Below are 26885 nucleotides of genomic sequence, written 5' to 3'. Positions count from 1 at the left end.
GTGCAGATACTTAGCCAATGAACTACTTTCATCCTTTTTAATATCTACAGGAGTTTAATTTTGGTGTCAGACAGCTGTTAAAAGCAGGACCAGTAAAATGGTGCCAGGTTCTTAGTACCAGTGCTGTTGAGATATACTGCAGTAATCTCCAATAATCTCTTTCTGCCCCACACCTCTTACTCTCTCACTCACATAGAAATCTCATAGAAGGCCACCTGGCTGCAACTGGGGGTGCCAACTTTTCATTGGCAGAGCTCCTATGTATGCAACAACAGTAAAAAATTCCATCCAGTAAAAAGTTCCATCCAGTAAAAATGGAAGGAAAGACAGAAAGGGAAAGAAGGAAAGGAAAGGAAAGGAAAGGAAAGGAAAGGAAAGGAAAGGAAAGGAAAGGAAAGGAAAGGAAAGGAAAGGAAAGGAAAGGAAAGGAAAGGAAAAACATAAACATAAGAGGAGCCATGTTGGATCAGGCCACTGGACTATCTTGTCCAAAATTCCCTCATACAATGCCCAAAAAGCACCAGAATGTCCACCACTGGGGCCAGGGCACTAGAAGCCCTCCCACTGTTGCTTCCCCTCCTCCCAACACCAAGAATACAGACAGAGCATCACTTGCAGGGGGAAAAAGAAAGAGGGGGGGAACACCTTCCTCAGCATCAGATGACCCCAGCCAGCAAAAATTCTGCCCAGGGGTCATTTGGTAAAAAAAATAGCTACTGGAATGTCCACTCCCCATCCCTCCCGGCTGAAAAAAAAACACACACACCCTTCTTTGCCGCCCAGGCCTCCCAGGGAAATCTCTCCAAAAGAACATAGTGCAAGGCACATGAAAGCTCATACCTTGAAGAACACTTCGTGGGTCTAAAGTGCCAGTGGATGCTAGTTTTTCTCTCAAACACTGGGAGCGGGGGAGAAGGAAGCAGAGGTAGCCCAGCTCCTCTCTGCACAACACAGAGATGGGGTGGGGCTACCTTTGCTGGGAGTGGGGCTAGCTTTGGCTTTTCTTGTGACCCGGTAGTGAGGCTTTTGTGGCCCGGTACCGGATCATGACCCTGCAAATGGGAAACCGGGTCATGACCCTGCAAATGGGTCTAGCCTTAAAACCCGCATGTATGTCTTCAGCGGAAAGGGGGATTGCATTCTGAAGGGGAACTTCAGCACTACCATGTTCTCCTCATACCTTGGCAGGTTGCAATTTCATGCATGCTTATCTGAAAGTAAGCTCACTGAAAATAATGGGATTTACTTCGCAGTAAATATCCAAAGGATCAAACTGCAAATGTCATAACAACTGCAGACAAAATCAGCTTCTTAAACCCATATTTATTCTGTCTGCCTCTTGCTTCACAGCAGTAAACAAAACATTTGAAAACATTAGCACAACTCAAATTTATTTCTCTTCTATTTCTCCTCTGATGCAGTCTCTTGTTTCCAGACCCATGTTATACTGTGGGCTCAGAACAGTCTAGTTTCAGAGCCAGAGATTTGAGTCTGATCTCAGCTATGAAATGGACTGAACTCTGGCTTCCAACACGCTGGACCCTTTCTTCTTCCACAATGACTAAGACAAGTCAGTATCTTCATTCTTCATTTATCCCCCTTTATTTTCCAACCCATCTTGCACCATACAGAGAAATGAGACTTTGCTCCTCTCTGCTATTTAAGCTGCACATATGGAAGACTGGACACTACTGTCCCAACAGATTCCACTTCTTCTCTGTCCTATTTCCCATTTCCCCAACATTTACACCTTTAGCTTGAAGGAAACTCCTGCTCCAAATTGGAGTAGCTCTGGTCAATTATGGGTTGTTATTACATTGTCTGTTAGAATAAGGAATATGATATTTATCTGTGCTTTGATTTGGTGTTGGCTAATATTTGCTGGGGATAAGCACCCCCAATACTGTACTAGTCCCTCAATAAATTTCATATTCCCTTTTAAACATTTATATCAAGTTATCTCTGACATCTTTTTCTTTCTGAAACTTACTTTTAGTCACCTCTTTGAATAAAATATCTTCGTCTTCCACTCACAGTGCAAATACACATTAATTTCCCATGTCAATTTTAACACATGTTCATGTATTTGGGAGGGAGTTGCAACTTATCAGCCCTTTCACATGGTAGTGTTTTACTGCATGAATGTTTAACACAGAAGATGGAGGAATCAGGGACAGATGAGAAGCAAGAAGAATAAGGAACCATATTGTATCAAAACATTGCCTCTGTGTTGTTGCAGCAATATGCCGACAGATTCCCAGATTGCACTCAGGGAACAAATATCTGAAGTTACTCTATGTTCTCAGCATGATTCAACACTAATCCTTAACATCTCTACCACTTATGCAAATAAAAAAAAAACCCACAACAGGAGGCCAAACACTAGTAGGGGGATTTTTCTTCAAATATGATCCCATGCTTACCAGGAAGACACTGAAAAGGGGCTGTCCAGAAAAGTTAGGCAATTCTACATGCTACTGAAAAATGTAAGTTTGGCAAATAAGGAGGGTGGGGTGCCTATTGCCCTGCAAGAAGCATATGTTGACAGAACTGCAGTGTCAGATCAAGAAAAGGAAATTTAGAAGGAGGGGATTAAACTACTTGAGCTTTTAACCATTTCATATATTGCAAAGGGAGATTAAGGTCAAGGGATATGTGCTGTACAAAGCATATTCTCCAAGCCTAATTCCACCTCCTTTTGAGCAATGGGCATGCTCATTTTTCCATGCCAATTTTCCCCTTACTTTACTCTTACTTGTAAACTAGTATTTGCCCATTACTCACCCCACTCCAAAATGCTATCAGTTTAAAAAGTCTGATCACATTCATATTAAAAGAGTCTTTGCAGGAGGTTGATTAGGATGGGCAGAAAAATGCTGTCTTCATTTGCACACTGGACTCTTTAAACTGAGGAGGTAGAGTCTCTAAAATTAGGATTAAAGGATATTTGCCATGAAACTCCAGTTTCACCTTCCAAAATTTCCTGCAAGCACAGGGAAAACCAAGTAAAAATACTCTTCCTGCACTGTACCACTTATATATTCCATTTCATGTATTTTATCTACATTGTAAGCCACCTTGAGATCCATAACAAAGAAAGGTGGCTAAGAAATGTTTTAAATAAATAAAATAAAATGTATGTTCATGGGCTTTTCAATAAATAAATAAAATAACCCACTAACCATTTTTTTCCATCTCAACATAATGTGCAGCTCTGAAATGAGCAAAAGTTTATGAGAAATGATTTTGCCCCACATTAAGCATTATTTCCTGACAATATTTCTCTCTGCTGTGGATTTAAAAAATTGCTTCAGAAGGGGAACACCAAAAGATTATAAATAGGAATTTAATGTCATTAGGACCATTATCATATCCAGAGTACCAGATAAACATCTGTGCTATCTTTTGTCTCACTCCATCTTTTCTACATAGAGAACTGTGTGCACAGTGGTTTTTCAACCTTTATACCGGCAACAAGCAACCAAATATCCATGCCACACTTCAACTCACATAGGGGCCGCTGCTAGAGCATGAGCTGGAAACCCTTCTGAGCATCCACACAAGTAGTCTGAGCTACAAAAAGGTGCTCAACTTCCATACTATCTGATTTCCCAGTTTTTATTAAGGGGAACTTCCTTCAATATGAAATTGACATTTTTAATCAAGTCTTGCTTCTGAGACATATAATTTGAGATTTGAAAGCCATGATACTTAAAGTATACTTAAAGTATATGTCTCCAGTTCTGTTTGTTGTTGTTTTTTACAAGCAAGTGTGGTGTAGAGGACTGAATGCTGGACTAGGGAATGTTGGACTAGAGACCAAATTCAAATACCTATACCGATATGAAATCTCCCTGGGTTGTCATTCACCATCAGTTTAATTTGCCATAAGGGAAACTGCTACATTTCACTGGTGTGGAATCACTAAACTCTCATCTCCCTCCCCCAAATCTTAAACAACCTCAGAGAATTAACATTAAAAATCAAAGGCCAATTTTCTATAAAGGCCTATAGATTTTAATGTGCAGGGTTTAGCATGTTTTTGATGACTGATAGGAGAAAATTAAAAGAAATTAAATTTAGAATTTTTTTAAATTCTAAGATTTTAAACATTTTTTTTTTAAAAAAATTTTTTTTATCCAGGTAGGTAAGCAGTTTGTATTCATAGAAGAGATACCAAGAATAATCTGTTTACACAATCTGGTTCCCTGGGTGCTGACATTTTGCTGCTGCTGCTGCTCAACAATCAGAGATGGACTGCAGTACTGTGTAGAGATGACCTCTTTTTAACCCTATTGATAAGGAATGGGCTTCTTTCAAGTAAATGATCCAAAAAGAAGCACTTATGCAGGACAAGTATGGTGGGAAATGCTTAAATCTGAAGCAAGGTGACACTGTTCAGTAAACAATTTAATTTAAAAAAAACAGACAAAAAAAAACATCTAGCACACTAATTCTTAATGCTTTAGTTGGAAATACATTCCACTGAAAATCAATAACAACATGTAAAGGAATAGGCTGTTGAGTAGGTAGAATGTAGCTATTCTTTAAAATGCCACTTGGTATAAATTAACAAAAACAGCTTTGGAATATTTACGATGCTAGATCTGTTCTTAAAGATCTGATCCCATCTTTCTGTTCTTGCTACTTTTCAGCTTTGTTGTTCTTGTTATTGAAGAGGTATATTTTGCCTCTTACTACAAAAGTGAACTAGTGAGTGTAGGACCAAAATCTCAGAAAGGCTTTATTCCAAATGCAAACATTATGTTCTAATTCTGAAACAGTGAAGCGAACATTAAAACAGATACACAATCCAAACACATAGCTCCATTTCTGTACAGTGAACTGGATGGCATGGTACTTAAAAATTAGCCATGCGTATATTCCAGAGGCCTTTGGATGATACGTTCTTCCCACACTAGCTTCTATTTCAAGCATGACATCATTGACCTTGGTCTGGAAACTCACTACGTTCGCCCCCCCTCCCAAAAAAATTAACAGATTAACTGTCTTTACTTTTTAATGCTTTAAAGAAGACAGTCATTTTGGAACAGAAACCAGTTTCAATTCCTATTTTCTTCAAGACCATTGAATGTTCTTTGACTTTGCACAGTACAGAAATTTTGGCTAATGTGCTACTTACTATTTCAAGCACTATATTTTACAAGATCTACACACACTGTGTAGGATAAACAGTTTCAAGCACAGTTTCCCTCCCAGTTCCAGGTTGTCATGAAAGAACGATTATTTAATCTATTCACACTTAAATGGGCAGGACAACAAGCAGAACATCTATATTTGTCCTCTCATAGAATTCATTCCAATAGCAGGTCATGCTTATCTTTGCCAAGTAACATACCACTTGCTATAAGCAGAATCTGGGGAACCCTACTTCGTATCATTTTATCCCTCAGTATTCAGCATTACTCACTGGATCCTGACTTTTTAGAAGGCAGTCTTATATAGATCCAAGAGCTGCAAATGAGAGACAGCTGTGGTAACAGCTGGGAACTTTGCAGTGGGCATCGTTGTATTTTAGTTTAAAACGGTACACAGAAAGGGATCATCTTACAGTACTATAACTAACAGGGGGAAACCATTTGTTCTAATACCAACACACCAGGACAATACAATTAACACATACTCACTTTGCATAGTTCACTTGTCATTTCTTATTCATTAATAAATGAGACAACTACTGAAAAACACAACTGTTACAGAAGTGATCATTTGACAAGATCCAGGTGGACAGCCAAGCAACAGAACAAAGTTTGAATTCAGTTTCATTCAAGGTATAAGTTTTGTTGGTCTTAAAGGTGCCACTGAATTCAGACTTTGAACATTTGACAAGAATTGCATGTCTATTGGGGGGACAGGGGTGAAGACCCACTAGCAGTTTTGGGTAGCCAAAGGACTTTAAGGAAAGGAAGGACTCATAATATAGCCTGATCTTGTAAGCTAAGTATATTCAGTACTTAGATGGGAGACCACACAGAAGACTCTGCAGAAGAAGACAATGGCAAACCGCCTCTGCTTCTCACTTACCTCAAAAGGAGTTGCCATAAGTCAGTCATAACTCGATGGCACATACACTTACATAACGACTGTCAGTGCAGTTCTAAGCAGAGTTGCACCCTTCTAAACCCATTGATTTAAGTGGCCATAACACTGTTTACCTTAATCCACAGCAGACCCTGAGCCCAACTAAAAAGAGAAGTCAAAGAGAATGACAGCACCCCTTTCTCCAGGTTTCCCTACAGCTAAGGTTCACTCAGATTGCAGAGAACATGGATTATTCAGTTAACCTGACTGAAGAACATCTAACTACAAGCATCAACAGACGGTTCTATAGGCGTAATGGATTCAGAAGAATAAACAGTATCTGACAACTGCTTGCTAGCAAAAGAGGAAAAATACCTCCAGTAGTAAAAAAAACTCCAAAAAACACACATTACATCTGGGAAGAAAGTTATCCATTAACATAACATTGGGGACCCCATTTCAATATATTCTTCCGTCACACTAAGCTCTACTGCTGCTAATACAAATTTCAGTTATGCATCCCATGGTATTTTTGCTTTTAATAAAGCATCTCACAATGCAATCCTGAGCAGAGTTCCACCTGTCTAATGCCAGTGTGTTAAGAAGAGTGGACCTATGCTTAAGACTGCACTGTGGAACACCACTTTTCCCATCTGAAGAATTTGCAGGCTAGACATTTATAAGTCACCATAAGTATGTTCAGAGGAACAAAGGAATAACAAATTGTGGTTTTTCAGTTGTATCTCATCCATCACACACAAAGGAGTTTAAAGACAGAACTAAAAACTCTGCAACTGAGAAGTTATAAAGAAGTATTTAGAGCTACGGTTCTCAACATTTGACAAGTATGCAGCTATCTGCAAAACTTGATGATGCTTTATGGCACATACTGCCATAAGGAAAACCTACCATACTTCCATATCTCATATTCAAAGATTACGAAAGTTGCTTAATAGCATATTCCACCTTTAAGTGCTAAATAAAGGGCAAAATGCCACTCTTGACGCAAGACTGAGCTTTGACAGACAGAGTACAAGAATATCTAAATGCAATTTCTAAGTCTGGAATAGGGGTGTGCAGAGGAAAAAATCCGTTAAAATTCAATTTTGGGTGGATTAAACAAAAAAAAATCATTACTCCTGAATCTCATATTAGGTAAAGGAAAAAACCCTGAAAAAATTCAGTATTCACAATTTTTTTAGGCTCCATTATACTCTATGGGCCATTTTAGTCAATGGCAAAATCCCAAAGAGTATATTCTGTGGGCTGGGGTGGAGGGGGTTTGAGGTAGAGGCACCAAATTTGCTGTGTACCTTTTAGAGTCTCACCCCAAAAGATCCCCAAGTTTCAAAAAGATTGGACCAGGAAGTCCAATCCTATGAGCAACAAAAGAGGGTGCCCCTATTCCCTATTGAAATCAATGGCTAAGAAAAATCCATTAATTTCAATAATGGGAAAAATGTCAAATCAGAGAATCTGACTATCACTTTAAAATTGCCTTTGTAAAAAAGGCAAAACCACATAGAAAACAACCCATGGGTAGGGGCCAATGAGGTTTGAGGGAGAAGCACCAAATTTGCAGTGCAGCTACTGGAGGCTCTCCCCAAAAGAACCCCCAAGTTCCAAAGAAGACTGGAGTGGACTTGGACCTCTCCTCCCTCCCCCTTCAATAGAAACCAATGGCTGGGAAAGCTCCATTGCTTTCAACTCTTGGGGGGAAATGAGTAAGGACAAGTAAGAGAATCTCTTACCTACAAAATGGTGTTTTTTCAGTCAAAAGCAAAACCAGTGCAATGTGCCCAGCAGAGCCAACGCCACTATGTCATTGCCAAAAAAAAAAAAAAACCCAACAGGACAAGGGTCAAATCAGAGAATCTCTGAATTGCAATCTGGGGTGGGGGGATTTTTGCAAGGGTAGCTGAAGCACTGCTACTAGTGCCCATACCCTACAGCAGCTAAACCCACTGCACTGCCAATGGTGCTGCCCAGCAGGAGAATCCAGCACATTTGTGGAACATCCCCAGCCCAGTAAGGCCACTGTCAGGTGCAGACTCACAACCCACGTAGGGGGAGAGGGTTTCAGGGACAGCAGAACCAGCACAATGCCCAGCAGCAGTTCCCAGTTCATTGATGAGGTGGCACTTCTTCCCCAGTGCAGCAGGGCTGTTGTTAGGCACACAGTCACACTCTAAGCAAGGGGAAGGGGGCTTCAAGGGGGGCAAGATTAGTACAACGCCCAGCATCAAATCCCAGTTCATTATTTTCAAAAGCCTAATAATAGACCTAACTAAGTTATAAAAACCCAGAAGCACCCACTGAGCAACACTCAGGGTGATACAAAAAGCAGACAGCAGTCAGTCAGGTCAGTTGCTGAACTAGCAAGCCACAAAGTCTCAGGCAGCAGACCAACCAGCTGGTCTTGCCCCTGAAAAGCAACCTTCTGGAAATCAAAACTTTTAAAACCTCTTCTAGCAGCACCCACTAAACAGAAATCTACAATTGGCCTCCCCCTGAAAAAGCAACCTTTTAAGACTGAGAAACTTACAATAAGGTCTATTAACACAACTGGTGCAGTGCAGTAGAATAAATCTGCACAAAAACACAATAATCACCCACTACACAGCTAGACCTAGGACTCAGAAACAGTCCAAGTCCAACAGGACAATTTTAAAAAATTGTGAAACAACTGTTGTTACCTAGGCTAACTTCAGGCCTTGGTCAAGCAAGCCAACCACATGAACAAGCTCTGTGAAGGCAGACAGGAAGACCTTCACACATAACCTGGGCAGGCAGCCCACACAGCAGAAAACAGAAAACCAGAACCACTGCTGTCTCAAACCTTTTAAGAAATTCCAAGACAGGCACAAAATGCAAAAAAACAAAACAAAATGCAAAACCCTCAACAGTATCAATAACAAGGCAGACAGTCACAGGTCACTCCACCAGCACAGCACCAGTCCAATGAGGCCAGACCAGGCCCCACACAGAGAAAGTGCAAACTTTGTCAGGCAAACCGGGAGATGTTTTCCTCCTCTAGCCAGGGACAGGAGGGAGCAGGAAATGTCCAAGGAATTCAGCAGCAGGCAGACAGCAGTCAGTCAGGTCCAGCACAGAGCAGTTGCTGAACTAGCAAGCCACACAATCTCAGGCAGCACAGCAAACCAGCATGGAATCTGATTCAGATTGCTTTTATGCTCTCCGGTCATGCACAGATTTTCAAAATGTGAATAATCCTGTGACTGACAGGATTCTGTTTCCCCATTGGCCAGATTGCTCATCTCTCCCCCCCCCCCCATCTGCTGGCCACTAGCAGCCCAACCTGCTACAAGAGCCTTACAAAGATAAGCAAATTTCATTATACTGTGTAATTAAGGAAACACAAAGGTTAGGCATGATACATTACATACTAGCCTTGTTTTTAGCTATTGTTTTATTCCAGAAGTCCATTCCTTTCCTATCCATTCCTGAGTATGTGTGAAATTATAAATATTAACCAATCTAGAGCATTTATTCTTATTTGCAGCCAAATAATAAACGTTGCAACAATCTTGCAAATGCAATTCCTCCCCCCTCCCATTGTCCTGATTTAGTTAGTTTTGCTACACTGATAACACAGTTGTTAACTTGATGGCTGAGTGAAGACTAGTCTTGAGGAATGAGGAACACATTCAGAGGGGGGGGGGTGTTGTTGACTGATTTGGCCTGAGGTTTCTTATTGGTGAAAAGGCCACTTTTTAACAGTTTAGTTTCTTGGCCTTCTCCTGTTGTCCCTTTTCCTGGTTCTGGTTTGTTTGGTTTTTTTTTTGGGGGGGGGGGGGAAGCTGGCACCTGGGTGAGGGACCCAGAATCTGTAGATTGTGTGTTCTGTGGCAGGGAAGCTGGCACCTGGGTGAGAGACCCAGAACCAGCAGGCTTGTTGTGCTTGGCCAGCTCTCCCCGCATTGTTTGGGGCAGGGCTGGAAAGCTGGCATCTGTAGATTGTGTGTTCTGTGGCAGGGAAGCTGGCACCTGGGTGAGAGACCCAGAGCCAGCATGCTTGTTGTGCTTGGCCAGCTCTCCCCATGTTGTTTGGGGCAGGGCTGGAGAGCTGGCATCTGTAGATTGTGTGTTCTGTGGCAGAGAAGCTGGCACCTGGGTGAGAGACCCAGAGCCAGCATGCTTGTTGTGCTTGGCCAGCTCTCCCCGCGTTTTTTGGGGCAGGGCTGGAGAGCTGGCATCTGGGTTTGCTGCAGCCAGCTCTGCATAGCAGACCTTGAGCAGATTGTGTTTGGTGTGGCAGGGTTCATAGAGTAGATAGATGTATATAGTGCATTTGGGTCCTATAGAGATTCTCTGGTGTGAAGTTAGGTTTGGCTTTGGGTGCCCCAGGAATTGGACCCCCTGGCCCAATCTTTTTGGGACTTGGGGGGTTTGTAGGGGAGAGTCCCCTGCAGGTCCCCTGCAAATTTGGAGGCTCTCCCTCAAACCCCCTCCCCCCCAGGAGGCTTCAAATATACCCTATTTGCCATTGATTTCAATGGCCCATAGGATATAATGGGGCCGTATATTCGGAAAGAGCCACACATCTACCATATATGCAGCTATTCTGGAATTCAGAAATATACGGGATTCCGTATCCCCCCCCCCGTATATTTCCGAATCCGTGTACTACCGATTTCTTTTTTTTGCACATCCCTAACTGTAATGTTCTCCCCTTCCCCCATTTTCCTGATCCCTGAAAAAGAAAAGCTGAATATTTTTAGGCTTTCCCCCAGATTTCTCTAATTTGGTTGCTGAATCTGATCGGAGAATCTGATTCATCTTTTTAAAAGCCTAAAAATGCCAAAAAGGGCATATTTTGGCTTTTTTCCAAGCTAATGTTTACTGAATGCACACCCCTAGTCTGGAATCCTAAAAAGGAATTAAGCTCTACAAAATATAACGGAACTTCCAAGACTGAGATCAAGGTGTGCTTAATTTGAACTCTGCTAAGATTGTCAGCGCTGAGTTCAATTCAAATCCTTTTATTTATTAACATTCAGAAGGGATACCATTTTATAACTCACAAATGCCAAGTGGAAACGCCATTACTCCTCATCTCAAGAAGAGAAGAGCAAAGGTCACTTGGATCCAAATCATCTTCTACTGATGTGATGCAAGTAAATCCAGTCATTTTAATGACTATGAAACAATTGGTAGTCCCTTTTAATTGAAGTGGAGGGATTCAATTTTGAACTTTTCAATGAACTCAGATGTCCAGTTTAATAGAAGAAGAGCATGAGTAGAAAGAACAACTCAGGCCTGAATGGAGTTTTGTTTAAAATAAACCAAGCCCCCAACACCTGTAACAACTAAGGTTCCCTAAGAACTAAAACCTCAGGTTTTTGCTTTACAGGTTTTAAAAAGCTGGCTGTTTTAAAGATACAGAGAGGGGCACGTTTAAACCCTCGCTCTCCCCAGCCAGAGAGAGGCCAGATTCTACGACAAAGGTTGAGGTCTTCTGAACTCCAATGGCACTAGTGGGCGCTTTTGTAATGGAACTTCGCACACAGCCGTCGCCTCCTCCTTCCACTCACACAACAGATTTGTTTAGCCGGTCCAAAACTCAGCAACCAGCAGCAAGAGAGAGAGAGGAGCTAAATCAGGCTTCTCCAGCAGGGCTTCAGAAAGACTCCCGGGGTGCGCGCTGCAGCAGCCACAAAACCTGCCACTTCCAAAGGCAAGTTCCTCTCCAGGAAATGCGGAACGTCTGAATCCACCCCAGCTGCTGCAAAACGTCCTTCTGCATGCAAGTCCACCAAGCTGGGCATCAGAAGCTAATTTTCAGCCTCCAAGTGCCACTGGCACGCACCACTCCAAAACCCCATCACCACAAAGGCGCAATCTAAAAGCAATGGCCTTCCTCTTGAGCTGTCTTACTGTCACCTTGCTAAAGGAAGAGACACCCCCGCCCCACCTACTCCATTCCCAAAGTTCACCAAGGAAGGAAGCCACCCTTTCCATCCCCCGATTCCAGGTCACAGGTGACTAAAAAACAGCTGCTACACCTTTGCTAATATGCCTCTGTAGGGTGGGCACCTAGAGTATGTAAAGGGTGGCAGTGGTGCAAGATAGAACCATTATCTTCCCAAAATTAGAGTATCTAAAGAGAAACATTTATCCTGTTTCTTCGTCTATTGTGCACTGTAAGCTATTGCTCACCTATCTCTGCAACCCCCCACTGGCTCCTTCGCCACTTAAAGCACCCACCGCATCCCCAGTAAGCGTTTACCTCTCTTGGGGTAGTTGCTCTTATCTGCGGAGAAGAAGCAAAGACTCGCCGGCAGCAGTAACGCTAAACAATGGAGAAGTGAAGGACAGACACTTTGACACACAGAGCTGCTCCTAACTCCGCCTCCCGGCTGTGTCAATGCATTCAATGATACGGGGGAAGAGGAAAGCTTTAGGAACCCGAGCATTTCCACAAGTCTCCTCCAAAATGTAGGTATTTCATTAGCTATAGAGCCTGAATTACCCATATTCCTAACATAATACAAAGAAACGTATAAAGCGCCAGGTTGCTTTTTTCCCCTATTTGCTGCGGCTCCCCTTTTAAAGGCAAGTGGTTTAAACCGCTTCCCCTCCCACTTCTCAAGGCTGCTAGAGGAAGTTGCCATGAAATGGGCTGCGGAGCTTGAGCGGGCGTATTTACGCAAGCAAAGCGGGGAGCTGGGGAGGGAGTTATGGTTGCTGCACTCCAGCTGAGTGCGATGGTTTGTTTCTGGGGGTGCACGAATATGTAAAAGAAGGTAGTGTATTGGGGCTGTGAATGCAAAACTGCTGAGGCAGAGGATAGATAGATAAGATCAATATATATTGCTTGCAAAGGAAGCCATGGCTCCTCTCAAGAAAGGTGACTTAAGCGAGGAGGAAAAAGAACTGCTGGAAGTGATTGGGAAAGGTAAGATGCGCGCGATGGTCCAGGTATGTGCCTGATCTTGGAAGCTAAGCAGGGTCGGCCCTGGTTAGTCCTGGGATGAGAGACCACCAAGGAGGCCCAGAGTCGCTGGAGGCAGGCAAGGCAACAGCAAACCACCTCTGAACGCCGCTTGCCTCGAAACCCCTGTGGGGTCGCCATAAGACAGTTGAGGGCATCCGAGCGCGCTCCTTCACCTCAAACGCAGATGCTGGGATGAGAATTGCTCCAGACCGGCCTTGGGTTGCTTTGAGCTGCTTGTCGTGAGGCCTCTGGACTCTTACGTATAGCGAGCAATAAAAGGAGGCCTCTGTAAAGGGCAAAAAGGAGCTGTTTGCTGGAAGGGAGTGAGATAATGGCATTTAGTGAAGACTAGCAAGATGGGAGTCCCTTTCTGTGGTGTTTGTGTGGTGACGGGGGTGCGCTATAAATGTAGGCCTTCCTGTGTTTGTGTCCCCTTTCCTCCGCAATGGCTGTCCACTGCTCACTGACGAGGCATCTGCACGCACCAGACCGGAGTAATAGCCACCGCTTATTATACATATATTTGCTTTACAGCAGTTTACAGCTCCCTGAAGAAAGTGGTAAAGGGGCAAGGAAAGGATAACATTGGCCCAGAGAGGCGGAAGCCTAACTGCCATTACCCGTGCGAAGACCCCCAGTCTCCTCCTGTGTGGCCTAGAGATGTTGGAGGTCTCACGCAAGGCAGCCTTTTTTTTGCTACTGGGACTCTCTTGTGCTCTCTTGTGCTCTGCAGGGCCTCTCTTGTGCTCTGCTGTACTCATGGATGAAGGGCATGTTAATGTGCTTTTAGAGCACACCTTTGCTTCCATTTACCAATGAGAATTGACTAAAGATAAAGGTAGTCCCCTGTTCAAACACCAGTTGTTTTCGACTCTGGGGTGACTGTTGCTTTCACAACGTTTTCATGGTAGACTTTTTACGGGTTGGTTTGGCATTGCCTTCCCCAGTCATCTACACTTTCCCCCTAGCAAGCTGGGTACTCATTTTACTGACCACAGAAGGATGGAATGCTGAGTCAACTTGGAACTGGCTACCTGAATTGACTAGTGACATTTAAATCCCCAGGCTAAGGTTGGGTTCTTCATCTTATTCATGATCTTGTAGAGCAACAATATGTGATTCCCAGGGAAAGAGTCAATTTCCACAATGAATATCAGCCTCTTCCCATGCTAACTCTGGCTAACTGGTACTTGGGGTTCCAGGAGGTCTTCAGACAGACAGCATTGTGAACAAATCTGTGTCCATTGTAGGCCATTAAAAGACATTCTCTTGGAACTGTGTGTGCTCAGAGTTCTCTGTGTAACATTAGCAATCTGTAGCAATGTAAGTGAAAATGAGGTTTGTGTCTGAGGCATTTTAGGAAAACAAACCCATGAGAATTCTTTCACAGGGAGAGGATTCTAGTGCCAAAGTATATAGCCAGCCACTGCATCTGGTAAATCCTTATCCTCTGGCATGGATATATTTTGGATAGTTTGGCTTCACATGAGCACCTGGAATAGATATACAGCCTCCTGTGAAAGCCTGTCATTCCAGCTGTTATTTAATCACAATTTGTACTCCAGTATTTCTCCAAACTTGGTAAGGCTGAGAGAGGTCCAAGCAGCTTCATGGCTGAGTGGATGTTACTCTCTTATAAGCATGCCTGAACACTGCGGTCATTTTCAGGGATCCTGCTTTGAATGCCTTCTGAGATTAGGTGGGTGGCAACTGGAAAAAGGGTGTTCTTGGTTATGGTACTGAGGTTCTGGAACTCTTTCCCAGGAAGGTTTATCCCCTTCTGTTGCTGTCCTCACCAGAGAGCAGATGAAGACTTCCCCCTCTTTCCTTTGGCATTCTCTCAATTATCCCTCCTTCCTAATCATTCCTGAATTATTATATAGATAAGCCAGGTGCAATTACATCTGCATTGGCTCTTTGCATTTAAAGGGGGAAATAGTGCTCCAGACTGCGATGTAGCTAGGCTCAAACTGAATAATAGTAGTCTGTCCTGCATTTTCGATTAATGTAATCATAAGGTTTGTAGAATCTTTCGGGCTCAAGTGCCATGTTCTACTGGAGAAAGTTTTTCTTCCAGACGTTTCGTTCTCAGCTGCAGAGAATATCTTCAGTGGCGTTGCAGCCGGAGCAGGCGCTCTGACCTTCTTGGCTGCTGTGCATTGAGTGAGGCCAGGGCTGCTGGAGAGCTGCTATTTCTAGGCTGGAGGGGGTGTGGTGAAAGAGCAGTTGGTTTGTGGATGTGCCCATTGTTTGGTAGGGCTTCCTGGAAGGGTAGTGATAAGGAACTGGCTGTTGAATGTTTCCTTATCACTACCCTTCCAGGAAGCCCCACCAAACAATGGGCACATCCACAAACCAATTGCCCTTTCACCACACCCCCTCCAGCCTAGAAATAGCAGCTCTTCAGCAGCCCTGGCCTCACTCAATGCACAGCAGCCAAGAAGGTCAGAGCGCCTGCTCCGGCTGCAACGCCACTGAGGATGTTCTCTGCAGCTGAGAACAAAACGTCTGGAAGAAAAACTTTCTCCAGTAGAACACGGCACTTGAGCCCGAAAGATTCTACAAACCCTAATGATGTTACCAGCCGTGAAAACCTGAAATCTTTGAATGTAATCATAAGTAGTCTTTATTGTTAGTGGTATCTATGACTTCTTTCTACTTATTCTTTAAAAGTTGCTGCTTGCATTTGGTAGTATGCAAGCGCTCTCTTACAGTTATAGGCAAAATTCTATGTAGTTTTACATTATATTAGTTAAGTAAATTATTGAAATCTTCCTTAGTAATGATCACTCAAATCCAAAGGAACCAATGAATTTTGACTTTATGAAAAATACTGCAAAATCAGTTTGCTGACAATTTGATATTGAAATCATAGTGTGTAGGTCAGCAGTCATTTCTTACAACCTGTCAGCAATGCAGTACATCTTGTTAGAGGAGAAAATATAAGTTGATGTGTATGCAATCAAGTGTAAAAAAAAGTTCAGTTCCTCACACCTGTTTGCAAAGACAAAAAAACGGAATGAATTTTAATGGCACCTTTAAACCAAGACCTCTGGTCTGCTGTGTGTTACTAGTTAGAAAGACCTGATAAAGTTTTTTGTGAAGTTAAATTTGGGGAATGGGTTTCTCTAGTGCGGAAAAAAATCAAGTAAAGATTTTTAATTCTTTCTGGAAAATGTGTGTGTGTTAAGTGCTGGCAAGTTGCTTCCAACTTATGGTGAACCTATGAATTATCTCAAAAATTTTATGTCCTGAAAATATTTGCACAAATGTGACCAGTTCACCTCAGAGTGAATGTGTATTTCTTTGCCTCTGTGGTGTATGCTGAAAGAGTAGCAGTGTGGTGAGATCACCAAGTTGTGGCAAGGGTTTCCCCATGGCACTTACCCTTGACTTGTTTTCCACTATGGTGCATCTCCCAATGCTGGCTTCTGTTTCCTGTCTATAGCATCTTTGGTCTGCTGTCCATGGTCCTATTTCCTTGTCACCAGTGAGTTGACATCTCTGACTTCACTTCCATTCACATGACTCTGATGTTATGTGTCTTCTGCTACGTGCTTGCAGTTCAGTGGATCCCCATATTCCCAGGGTCTTACTTATGGACAGATTGAAAAATACTTCGTTAGGAGATGAAATTGCTGAAACTTTTTAATCCCAGTGCAGACATTATAATTGTTATAAGTAGTCACTTTATATACACTGGAATTTTTTGTCAAAATGTCATTGTGTACCTCCTCATGGCCTCTGGATCCTCAAGTTTTTAACATCCTACTTTCCCAGTAGATCTACTGGTTCAGTCTGTCAACTATGGCTGTTAAGAGACTAGGAACTGCCTGTAAAAATACATGCTTCCCCATGTCAACCTTTTCAAAATCAGATTTTGAATCCTGCCTTTGTTATACTTGTCTTAACCATAGTCTTTTTACTTGATCCCAGGAAGAAGGAAATAGAATTGGAATAAGAAAAAGTTTAATAATGTAGCTGTGTGACGGTCTTTGAGAACCTTATGGTTTAAAAGTGGGATATAAATTAAACTGATAAAAATAATGTTTACCTGGTGCTCCGCTTTACAGGATATGTTAAATAGGCTTTGAAATGAAACAAATATTGTTGATTCAGCAAGAGATTTCTAAGATCTTGGGATATGAATTTAATAAAGTTGCAGAGACTTTTCTGTTGGGATTACAAATGGAAAAATTTCCAAAAGAAGATAGAACTTTAATCTGGTACTTGCTCTCAGCTGCTAGGACATTGTATGTGCAATTATGGAAGCAATAAAAAATACCAGAGAAATGGGATTGGATTGTTAAAGTTATGACATGGAGTGAAATGGATAAGTTAACAAGAACTTTAAGAGACTATGATTTAGAAGTATTTAAGATGGAGTGGAAGAAGTTCAGAAGATATGTAGAAAAAGAATGGAAAATAAAAGGACATTGGACAATTTTTGATAATGATTAAGTATAAGTGGGAAGAGGATATGAACTTTGGTTCTTATTAATTAGGGGTACCTTTTATAATGAATATAGTACACCAGCGGGGGTCAAGTAATGGGGGGAGGGGTAGTTAGAAAGTAATATATGGGATAGAGGGGGAAAAAGTAGTTATAAGAAATTGAATATATTGCCATATGTTACTAATAAAATTGTTTGAAAACAAAATGAAACAAATATTGCTTGGGTTCAAACAGCTTGGTATGTATTCTGCTGCTGCTTTTTAAAAAATCAGTCTTCAGAATTTGTGATTTTAATTTTTAATTTTTTTAAAGGAAACACTGAAGAAGCTGCAAGGCTATTAGGCAACAAGAATGTTCGTGTCAATTGTTTGGATGAGGTAAATAATAACTAAATATGTTTCTGAATGTCCCCATTGGGGAGAAAAGTGGGATATAAATTCCTAAATAAAGGGTGTGAATATGGAGATTTTGTTGAATCTAAAATACCCCATCTTAATGATCACATGTAAATGAATTATTTATTGTGCAACTGGTACTGAAACTTTTATTATTGTTGCATTTATGTGGATTATCCTTCCTAAGATTAATATATGTTTAAAAATTAAAATAGCATATTAAATAACAGGCTATTGCAGAAGCTCAATATATTGTTGCAGTTGGTTGCTTGACCTCATCTTGTTTCATCAGTGGGTCTGTTGAGTGGGTACAATGGGAGGAAGCTTCCAGGATATTTATATATCAACTTCCCTTTTAGAATACTGATCATCACAAATATATTTGGTGCATTCAAACTAATATCTTGCAAATGTTGGCCACACTCCAGCATAAAGTCTGTGCTTAATTTTGTGCTAGATTGTGCGTATAGAGCCTGTAGATTTTTAAACACAAGTGAAACTTATTATGTATCATCCTAGGCTCCCCAGTAGTCACTGTAAATAAACCTAATGGGGATTTGAGGATCTGTGTGGAATACAGAAGACTAAAAAAAACCCTGTTCAGGATAGTCACCCATTTCCAGACACAGAAGATACGCTGGATAAAATGACTGAAGCAAAAGCATTTTTTTTAGTGATTTTTGAGTTGGTATCTGGATATAACCAAATTCAAGTAACTCCAGAAAACAAGGGGAAAAACTGCCTTTGTTGCATCCTATGTGAACTCCTTTCAGGATTATGAACACCCCAAGTACCTTTCAAGGAATGTGAAGAAACTGAAGATATCCTCTATCTAGTAATCTATTCTATCTAGTCATCATAGATTGTCTATCTAGTCATCTAATCATCAATCTAAATTAAAAATAGAAGGAATTTGGTGGCGGGGGGTTTGGGAAGGATTCTTAAACTGTTCCAAAAGTCTGGATTTAAACTGGCAGGGAATAAGGGCCTTTATCATCATCATGTTTATTGGACATATTTCTAGTGAGAATGGGCTGGAACCCCAACCCCAAAAACTAAATGTGATAAAAAAACTGGACAATTCCAACAACTGGAGAGGATGTGCAGAGATTTCTGTGGTTTTAAAAGAAAATTTGTAAAAGGTGTCTTAGAGAGGGCAGCACCTTTGTACCAGCTAACACAGAACAAAAGTGGGTTTTGGATAGTCAAGGCATCCTTTAGGTGCCACACTGAATACGAACTCCCAAGAACAACTGCACTAGAAATCTCTGTGGGAATTATGACAGTAAATGTAGTCTCTAGAGACCACAATGTCACTGTGAGCCCAAATACTCCTCACACAGCTTGTAATCAACAGTCGCCGGTTTAATCTCATCTGCATCCATTTCCATTCCATTTAGAGATGGATGTTCGCTATAGATGAGGCTTATTTCAGAACCTAAATCCACCATCATTGACATTCCCAGAAACCAGTATTGCTATTCATACACTAGTAAGTGCCTGGCGTTCTGTTCATCAGGACTGTTTTTATAGTTGCTGGTGGTGGTCTTTCTACATCAGCAACTTTTAGCTTCTTTGGTGCATATTTTCTTTGCCTGGACAATTCCACTTCCAGTGACCTTTTCCTCCACATTGTTGGCGGATGTTCTTTGGCCTGGGACTCCCTTGGGGAACTGCTGCTGTTTTTTTCCTTCCAAGACTGCTTGTGACTTGCTTGCAAGTGTGCTTTTTCTACCTGTTCAGCCACTGCTGTCTGACAGTTTGGTTCCTGGAAGGCTGCTGGTATTGTGAAAGAGTCATTCTGGGGCTTAACAGTAGAATACCATTAAGAAAAAAAAACACATTTGTGCTTCCACACTCTGCATTCTGTGCGCAATATATGGTTGGTCTAAATGTCATTTTTTTAATGGGGCTATGAAGTTCACCTATCAATCTGTCTATAAACTAGCTTTTCTCACAAAATTCCTTCATGGCCCCAGCACTGGATATAAGTCTCTGCCTACATAGCCAGCTTCACATTTAGTTGGGCAGGATCAGCTTCATTTAATGTTACCAGTCAAGGAACAGAGAAAGTTCTATCAAATAACCTCAGAGCATATAAATAAGTATGCAGAGGTTCCTATTCTTCCTTCCTCCTTGCTTGCCATTCTTTTTCTGAATTTCAGAATGGCGAGGCCACAGTCACCGTGATGCTTCTTTTAAGTGCTTGCAGAGCTGCTTGTAGGTACTATGATTTGGACTGTGAAGCTACAGACATCATCGTCTAAAAACACTGCCATATATTCTGTGCTGCCTTCTGATTATTCTGTTCATTCACAGAGAAGTTCAAAATCAGCCAGATACTCACTGATTCCAGCCTCACCTGAGTCACCATTTAAATTTCTTCTCAGACAATAAGATTTTTGCCCTCTTAAAGCTGCTGCCACCAGCTGTGACACACCAACTTTAATAAAAGATTGCCAGGTGGTCTCCAGCACAGTTTCCAGCCGTTTCCAGCCTTTATTATGAGCCATTTCAGAAAGCAGCTCCTCTTTCTAATTCTGCTGGCATGGCACAGGCCTGCCTACAGCCTGTTGTGCTGGCAGCTGAGTTCATATTTTTGATATTCGCAGTCCAGAGAAGTATCTGAAAATTATCAAAGAACATGTTGGATGACAGCTCTTCAACTTTAATTCAAAGAAATTTCTCCTGGAAAGTCTCATGTTTGCCTTAATGTGATCCTATCAAGAACCCCATTCTTTAGAATCAGTGGTAGCTCCAAGGTGGTTCACAAGGTGCTGAACATCATTACTGCTATTTAGAGACTCTCTGTATTAACCATAGGTATGAGGCAAGAGTCTATAAAATTACTAGCTTGTTTTACCCCAGCCATGGTGTGGAAGCTAATGGAACCAACATAGATGCAATAGAGGGATTAAGGCAATGGGTGGATCTGGTCTCTGCATATACTTTCTATTTTTATCCCACCTTTGCATCCTAATAGGGGCCATTAAGATGGCAAACAGTTCAAAAGCATTAAAGCTTACTTAAAAAGCAACACACAACACAAAAACAAAAAAGAGAGAGAAGGGAGGCCAATACCAATGAAATTTAAAAAGTCTCACATGCTGGTGAAATATGATTGAACGGGACAGATGGATCTCCAGTCTTTGTGGCACAAATGACGCCCTTTGTTGAATTGCCTCAGATGATGGGAGCATCCAAAGCAAGGCCCTAAAGATGCTGTAATGGTTAGAGAGGCTTATTTGTTTATTTTATTTTTTCTATTTCTATCCCCCTCTCCCTTACTAATGTGGGGCTCACAATGGGTTCCAACACATAATAACAGAACATAATATAAGATTAAAACATGGTCAGTTAAAAACAATTTGATTTGATTTATTCAATTTTTAGCCCACCTTTCCATGAACGAGTTTAGTTCCAACATTTACAATTCATAAGATGGCACATAAAATACTAAACTGCTGCCCCAGAGGAATAAAAGGGGGAGAGAGAGGTAAGAAGGTCTCTATGGATAGGAGTTCCCTTGATCTCACCTGTATGTTTGGCGGTTCTTTTCCATTTTACAGGCCCTGTGGAACTGAACCAAGTCCTGCAGAGATCAGATCTCACTAGGAACCACAATCACCAAGCTGGAGCCACAGCCAAAAAGACTCGGCTCTGGTCGAAGCCAAGCAAATATTCCTTGTCCTGGGATCATCAATGTGTTGTTATTTGAGGAGCATAATGCTCTTTAGGTGGCATACCAGGAGAGGCAGTTCTGCAGATATGTTGGTCCCAGATCATTAGGGCTTTAAGTTAAAACCAGTACCTTGATCTTGATCTGGTATTCAATCTGGAGCCAGTGCAGCTGGCAGAGCACCAGTTGTACATGTGCTCTAATAGGTGTCTCTATAAGGACCTGCACCACTTCATTCTGGACCCATTGACATTCTGGGTCATCCTCAAGGGTAGCCTTTGTAGAGTGAGCTACAATAGTCTAACCTGGAGGTGACCATTGTATGGATCACTGTGACTAATTCAAGATGAGATAGGTCAGGTTAATATGGGAATAGGTGGTCCCAAGCCATATAGTTCAATGCTATCATTTTGGATTGGCATAGAAGCAAACTGGGAGCTAGTGTAAATGAAACCAGATTGGAGATATATGATCCTTACAATCCACTTCAATCAACATTTTGGCTGTAACATTCTGTACCAGCTGTAGCTTCCATATACTCTGTAAGGGCAGCCCCCATAAGGATTAGTTAATTGTAGTTTGATTGAAATGTTACCATGGCAAGCAAGACAATGACAAGACCCTTTTTTACCTAGGAAAAGGCACAGCTGATTGAGCAGCTGAAGCTGATGAAAAGTACTCTTGGCTGCTGCTGCTATTTGTTTATCTAACAAAAAGCCCAGGTCCAGCAGCATCCCCAAGCTGTGAAGCTGTCCCTTTATGAGGAGTGTAACCCATCTAGAACAGAAAATGCCTCAATTCATAGGCCCAGTCTTTCTGTCTGCTAGTATCACCTAGTCTCCCTGAGATCTGCTAAAAGCATATCATCTGCATACTCCCATACTGGACAATGCTTATGTGGATAAACTGATTCTCAGTTGCAGTATAAGGCAGCTTCATATGTTCACAAGCTACCATTTGTGGAAAAGTCCACAATACAATTAATTTAGTTATTTCACAATGAAGGATAACATTTTTGTAGCTAGCATAAATATTAAACCTGTTGATCATTGTTCTAATAATTAATGTTTTAAAATGCTTAGACATTATTTAACTGATAAATTGACCAAATAATTTTGACAAATTAATGCCCAGCTGCATATAGGGCAGGCAAGAGAAGGGAGTATGTGAGAATGGCAAGCAGTGTTTTTGCCCATTCCAAAACAGAGGTCTTATGGTTACATCTGAATGTGGTATACGTGTGACTTTTACTGTACCTATAACAACATAGTACATCTGAACAATAATGTCTTTTTTTCAGTGTGTAGCTTTTCTCCAGTTATTTTTAACATTAAAAAAGGAGGTGTAATAGCGTACTTGATACTTCAGTAGCTTTCTCAGAAAATGCTTGTGGATAACTTGTCCTTTTCATCTTCACTATAAATTTGTTGAGGGCTAATTAAGGCAGGGAAAACTAAGGCTGGCTTTCTAGGCAGGTGGCCTGCACATACATACTTTGCTTCTACCTAACGAGCTTTGTGTGCAGCATTTTCCCCCACTAATTTCAAGTTTTAGTAATATTCTCAGCATGAGGTAAAAATAAGTGTGTAACTTTAATGATTCTTTTAAGCTTTTTATAATGAACACAGAACAAAATTGCTGGAAATTAGAATAACTCAGGCAGGTTCCCTAAGCACATTTATGCATTGCAAAGCCTTGTTGGCTTCTTCAATACACAATACAATAATATGAATAAAATATGTGAATTGCTGCTTAAAAGGTCAGTTTTCCACTCTTAAAGAAATATAAGAAAGTAGGACTGATGCTATGGCTTTTCTAATTATAAACTTTCTTTTTAATATAAATTACTGTGCTAGAATGTCATGAAGAGTTATTTTGTAAGGGTATAACACATATTGCAGTAAGGTTGCCAGCTGTGGGTGGAAGCTTTTGGGAGTGGAGCCTGGAGAAGGCAGAGTATAGGGAGGGGAGGGGACTGCAGCAGGGTCCACCCTCCAGCCATTTTGTCCAGGAGAACTGATCTCTGTTGTCTAGAAATCAGTTGTAATAGATGGAGATCTCTGGACCCACTTGGAGGTTGGCAAACCTACATGGCAAAATTATAAACTTTCACATAGCTCAGGCTGCCAGCCTGTCTGCATGGTAGACATCTTCTTTTACCAATAAAGAAAGCAATAATCTAGTTCACTTTGGCATGACCAAGAAATAGAACCTGGATGGTTGTGCAGATCACAGCAACCTGATCCTTGGTAGCTGGTGCCATCAAGGGCAGGATGCACTGGTGTTCCAAGAGGAGCTTTTGCTCTCTTCTAAAATGTATGGTTGATACTATAATGCAATGAATTAAGGTTATTTCCATCAGAGTTCACAAAGTATGAGATCTTGGGAGCCCTTACTTGACTGATAATGATCTCTCTTCCCATACATGTTTTTTTTTTCTAGCTCTAGATCAGGAGTGGCCAAACTGCAGCTTGGGAGCCACATTTGGCTCTTTCACACATTGTGTGGCTATCAAAACACCCACCGCCCTGTTGGCCAGCTTGGAGAAGACCTTTGTCTATTTGAATCACTTCTCCAAGCCAGGCGAGCTGGAGAATGCATTTAAAGTTAAAGTTGCTTTATTTCCACCCCCCTCTCTCTCCTCATCTATTTTCCTTCCTTCCTTCCTTCCTTCCTTCCTTCCTTCCTTCCTTCCTTCCTTCCTTCCTTCCTTCCTTCCTTCCTTCCTTCCTTCCTTCCTTCCTTCCTTCTTCCTTCCCTTCCTCCCTCCCTTCCTCCCTCCCTTCCTCCCTCCCTTCCTCCCTCCTTCCTTCCTTCCTTCCTTCCTTCCTTCCTTCCTTCCTTCCTTCCTTCCTTCCTTCCTTCCTTCCTTCCTTCCTTCCCCTTCCTCCCTTCCTTGGGGCTGGGCAAGCTGAAACTCCTTCTGTATCACACCACAGCCCCGAGTAGGAACAATCCCTGGGGGAAGAAAAGAAGATGACTAAACAATATATGGCTGTGGCAGCATTCCCTTGTGAACTCAGTCTTGTGGAAATCAGTGCTCAGAGTGCTGCATTTGGAGACAGTGTTGTGAGGACAAAGCTTGCTTTCCTTCTCTGACACTGGATTGTGCAGCTTCACTGAAGGGAGTCCTGCCACAAAGTTCATTGTATCTGTGAGCGCACAGAATGCTTCTGTGCTTTTCATTCTGTGCTTTTCATACATCATAATATGGGCATTACCTTAGATAGGTGGTTGCCTAGGGTGCTGAGAGGGGGGGCGCTGAATTGGCAAATGCCTAGTTTTCCTCCACCGCCGCCCACTCCCTCCCTTCCCTTGTGCTTTGCCCCCTCCTCGCTGGCATGATCAGAGTGTCAGAGCCTGCCTGCCACCGCCCCCCCTTGAATGCACCACGGCTGAGCTTTACCGCCCTCAATGCGGTTGGTGGTGTGGCATCTACTCCTTTGAAGAGCCTGTGGGAGGAGACTTTGCTCCCCCTCACTTCTGGTTCCTGGAAGAAGGGCGGGCTTTTCAAAGGAGTAGATGCCACGCCACGAGCCACGTCGAAGGCGGTAAGTGCTGCACGCTCTGATGGGGGTGGGCAGCGGGCAGGCAGCCTGCCTGGGGCATCACGCAACCTCAGGCCGGTGCAGGATATACGCATATCTAAGCAGAAGCCAACTACTAAAGCTAGTAATCTTAATGCTCATAAACCTGTATCATGACTTCCTTATTACACTTCACAATGGTACCCAGTACTCACTCTGTCTTTGAATGTTCTTAGCATTATTTTCCTTTGTGATCAAATGGTGGTGATCAGTTCCTTGTCTTTTAAAGGGGAGTTTCAATTTTATCACTCTAATTTCTGTGGATGGTTTATTTGGTTGTGGTTAAATAATGTTTCATCATACCTAGTTAAGTACTACAGTGTGTTGGTTTGGTGACTAGTTATAACTCAGAACAGAGCTAGAGTTACCCTATTTTGAGATCACAGTTCCCGATTGACTACTTCAGACAAGTGATCACTATGACAAATCTCATTTTAAATGCCACTACTAGTTAAACTGTAATAATGGCTACTAAATAGGAATATTCCTGACCTTCCAACCTAAAAAGAGAATGAACACAGACGACATCTGGTAACCCCAGAACACATGTTTCACATGTAGGAAGTTTCATATCAGCTCCTGCTACAGCTGAATAAAAACCTAGTTATCAGGTAGTAAATATTGAGGACAGACCTTTCCCTGTCTTGTACTTTGCAAAGGCATTGCCAGCTACAATAGATGATGTTGACCTAGGCAGACCAGTGGTCTGACTCATGGTAAAGCTGCTTCAAATGTTCATTTTTTTATTCAGCCTCTTTCTTTCTTCTTTCTTTCTTTCTTTCCTTTCTTTCTTTCTTTCTTTCTTTCTTTCTTTCTTTCTTTCTTTCTTTCTTTCTTTCTTTCTTTCTTTCTTTCTTTTTCCTTTTTTTTCTTTCTTTCTTTTTTTCTTTTTTTCTTTCTTTCTTTCTTTTTTTCTTTCTCTCTTTCTTTTTCTTTCTCTCTTTCTCTCTCTCTCTCTTTCTCCTCTCTCTCTCTTTCTCTCTCTCTCTCTTTCTCTCTCTCTTTCTCTCTCTCTCTTTCTCTCTCTCTCTCTATCTCTCTCTCTCTCTTCTCTCTCTCTTTCTCTTTCTCTCTCTCTCTCTCTTTTTCTCTCTCTCTTTCTCTTTCTCTCTCTCTTTCTCTCTCTCTTTCTCTCCTCTCTTTCTCTCTCTCTCTCTTTCTCCTTCTTCTCTTTCTTTCTTTCTTTCTTTCTTTCTTTCTTTCTTTCTTTCTTTCTTTCTTTCTTTCTTTCTTTCTTTCTTTCTTTCTTTCTTTCTTTCTTTCTTTCTTTCTTTCTTTCTTTCTTGAATCTGAAGTTTTTCAGGGTAAGGCTGTACCCCAGCTTATGTACAGATCACAGGTCTGTTTACATAGGGATTACTGAAAACTGGAAGCTGTTCAGTCTAAATTTTTAAAAGATCTTTATTTGGAGTACCTCAGTTTGTATCCAGTGCCCTGCTCAGACCAGAAGCAGGCTTGGTAATCCTAGAATCACAGGTTTGGCTGCAAGCCATTTGTTTTTGGTTGAAGCTAAATCTTTACTCTTCTAGATTAACTTCTTTAATTCTGGTGGACGGTTTTTGTTCAAGATGGTCAGAGGCAATAGAGGACAACCCTCAGTATTTAGGGTTTTCCAGCGTAGTTCTCTTGCATCTTGGCTATCAAGGAGCTAAAACTATAATCAAGTGGAGATTATGGGATATCTCCTTAAACTGGACAGAGTTAAAATATATCTTTTCACAGCTGTTGAGAATTGCAATGAAAACGTCACCCTGTCCATTTAGCTCTA

At 41.7% G+C, this 26885-nt stretch overlaps 2 protein-coding genes across 4 annotated transcripts in view; one reads left to right on the top strand and one right to left on the bottom strand.

Moving 5' to 3' along the window:
* The window catches only part of BZW2 (basic leucine zipper and W2 domains 2), a 64369-nt gene extending 51931 nt beyond the window's left edge, over positions 1 to 12438 (bottom strand). Inside the window, exon 1 of the mRNA XM_060248597.1 lies at positions 12293 to 12438. The gene's annotated coding sequence lies outside the window, so the exon portion shown is untranslated. The remainder of the gene's footprint in view (positions 1 to 12292) is intronic.
* Positions 12439 to 12640: 202 nt separating this feature from the next.
* The window catches only part of ANKMY2 (ankyrin repeat and MYND domain containing 2), a 29832-nt gene continuing 15587 nt past the window's right edge, over positions 12641 to 26885 (top strand). Inside the window, exons 1-2 of one of the 3 annotated variants that reach the window (XM_060248594.1) lie at positions 12641 to 12961; positions 17769 to 17833. In XM_060248594.1, coding sequence (XP_060104577.1) covers positions 12895 to 12961; positions 17769 to 17833 — 132 coding nt within the window. In that variant the 5' untranslated portion in view covers positions 12641 to 12894. The remainder of the gene's footprint in view (positions 12962 to 17768; positions 17834 to 26885) is intronic. The other 2 variants (XM_060248595.1, XM_060248596.1) reach the window with 2 other exon arrangements.

Source organism: Heteronotia binoei, chromosome 10 (genome assembly GCF_032191835.1).
Source record: "Heteronotia binoei isolate CCM8104 ecotype False Entrance Well chromosome 10, APGP_CSIRO_Hbin_v1, whole genome shotgun sequence".
Taxonomy (NCBI): domain Eukaryota; kingdom Metazoa; phylum Chordata; class Lepidosauria; order Squamata; family Gekkonidae; genus Heteronotia; species Heteronotia binoei.
Note: the sequence above shows the minus strand (reverse complement) of the source record. Positions and strands in the feature narration are given on the sequence as shown.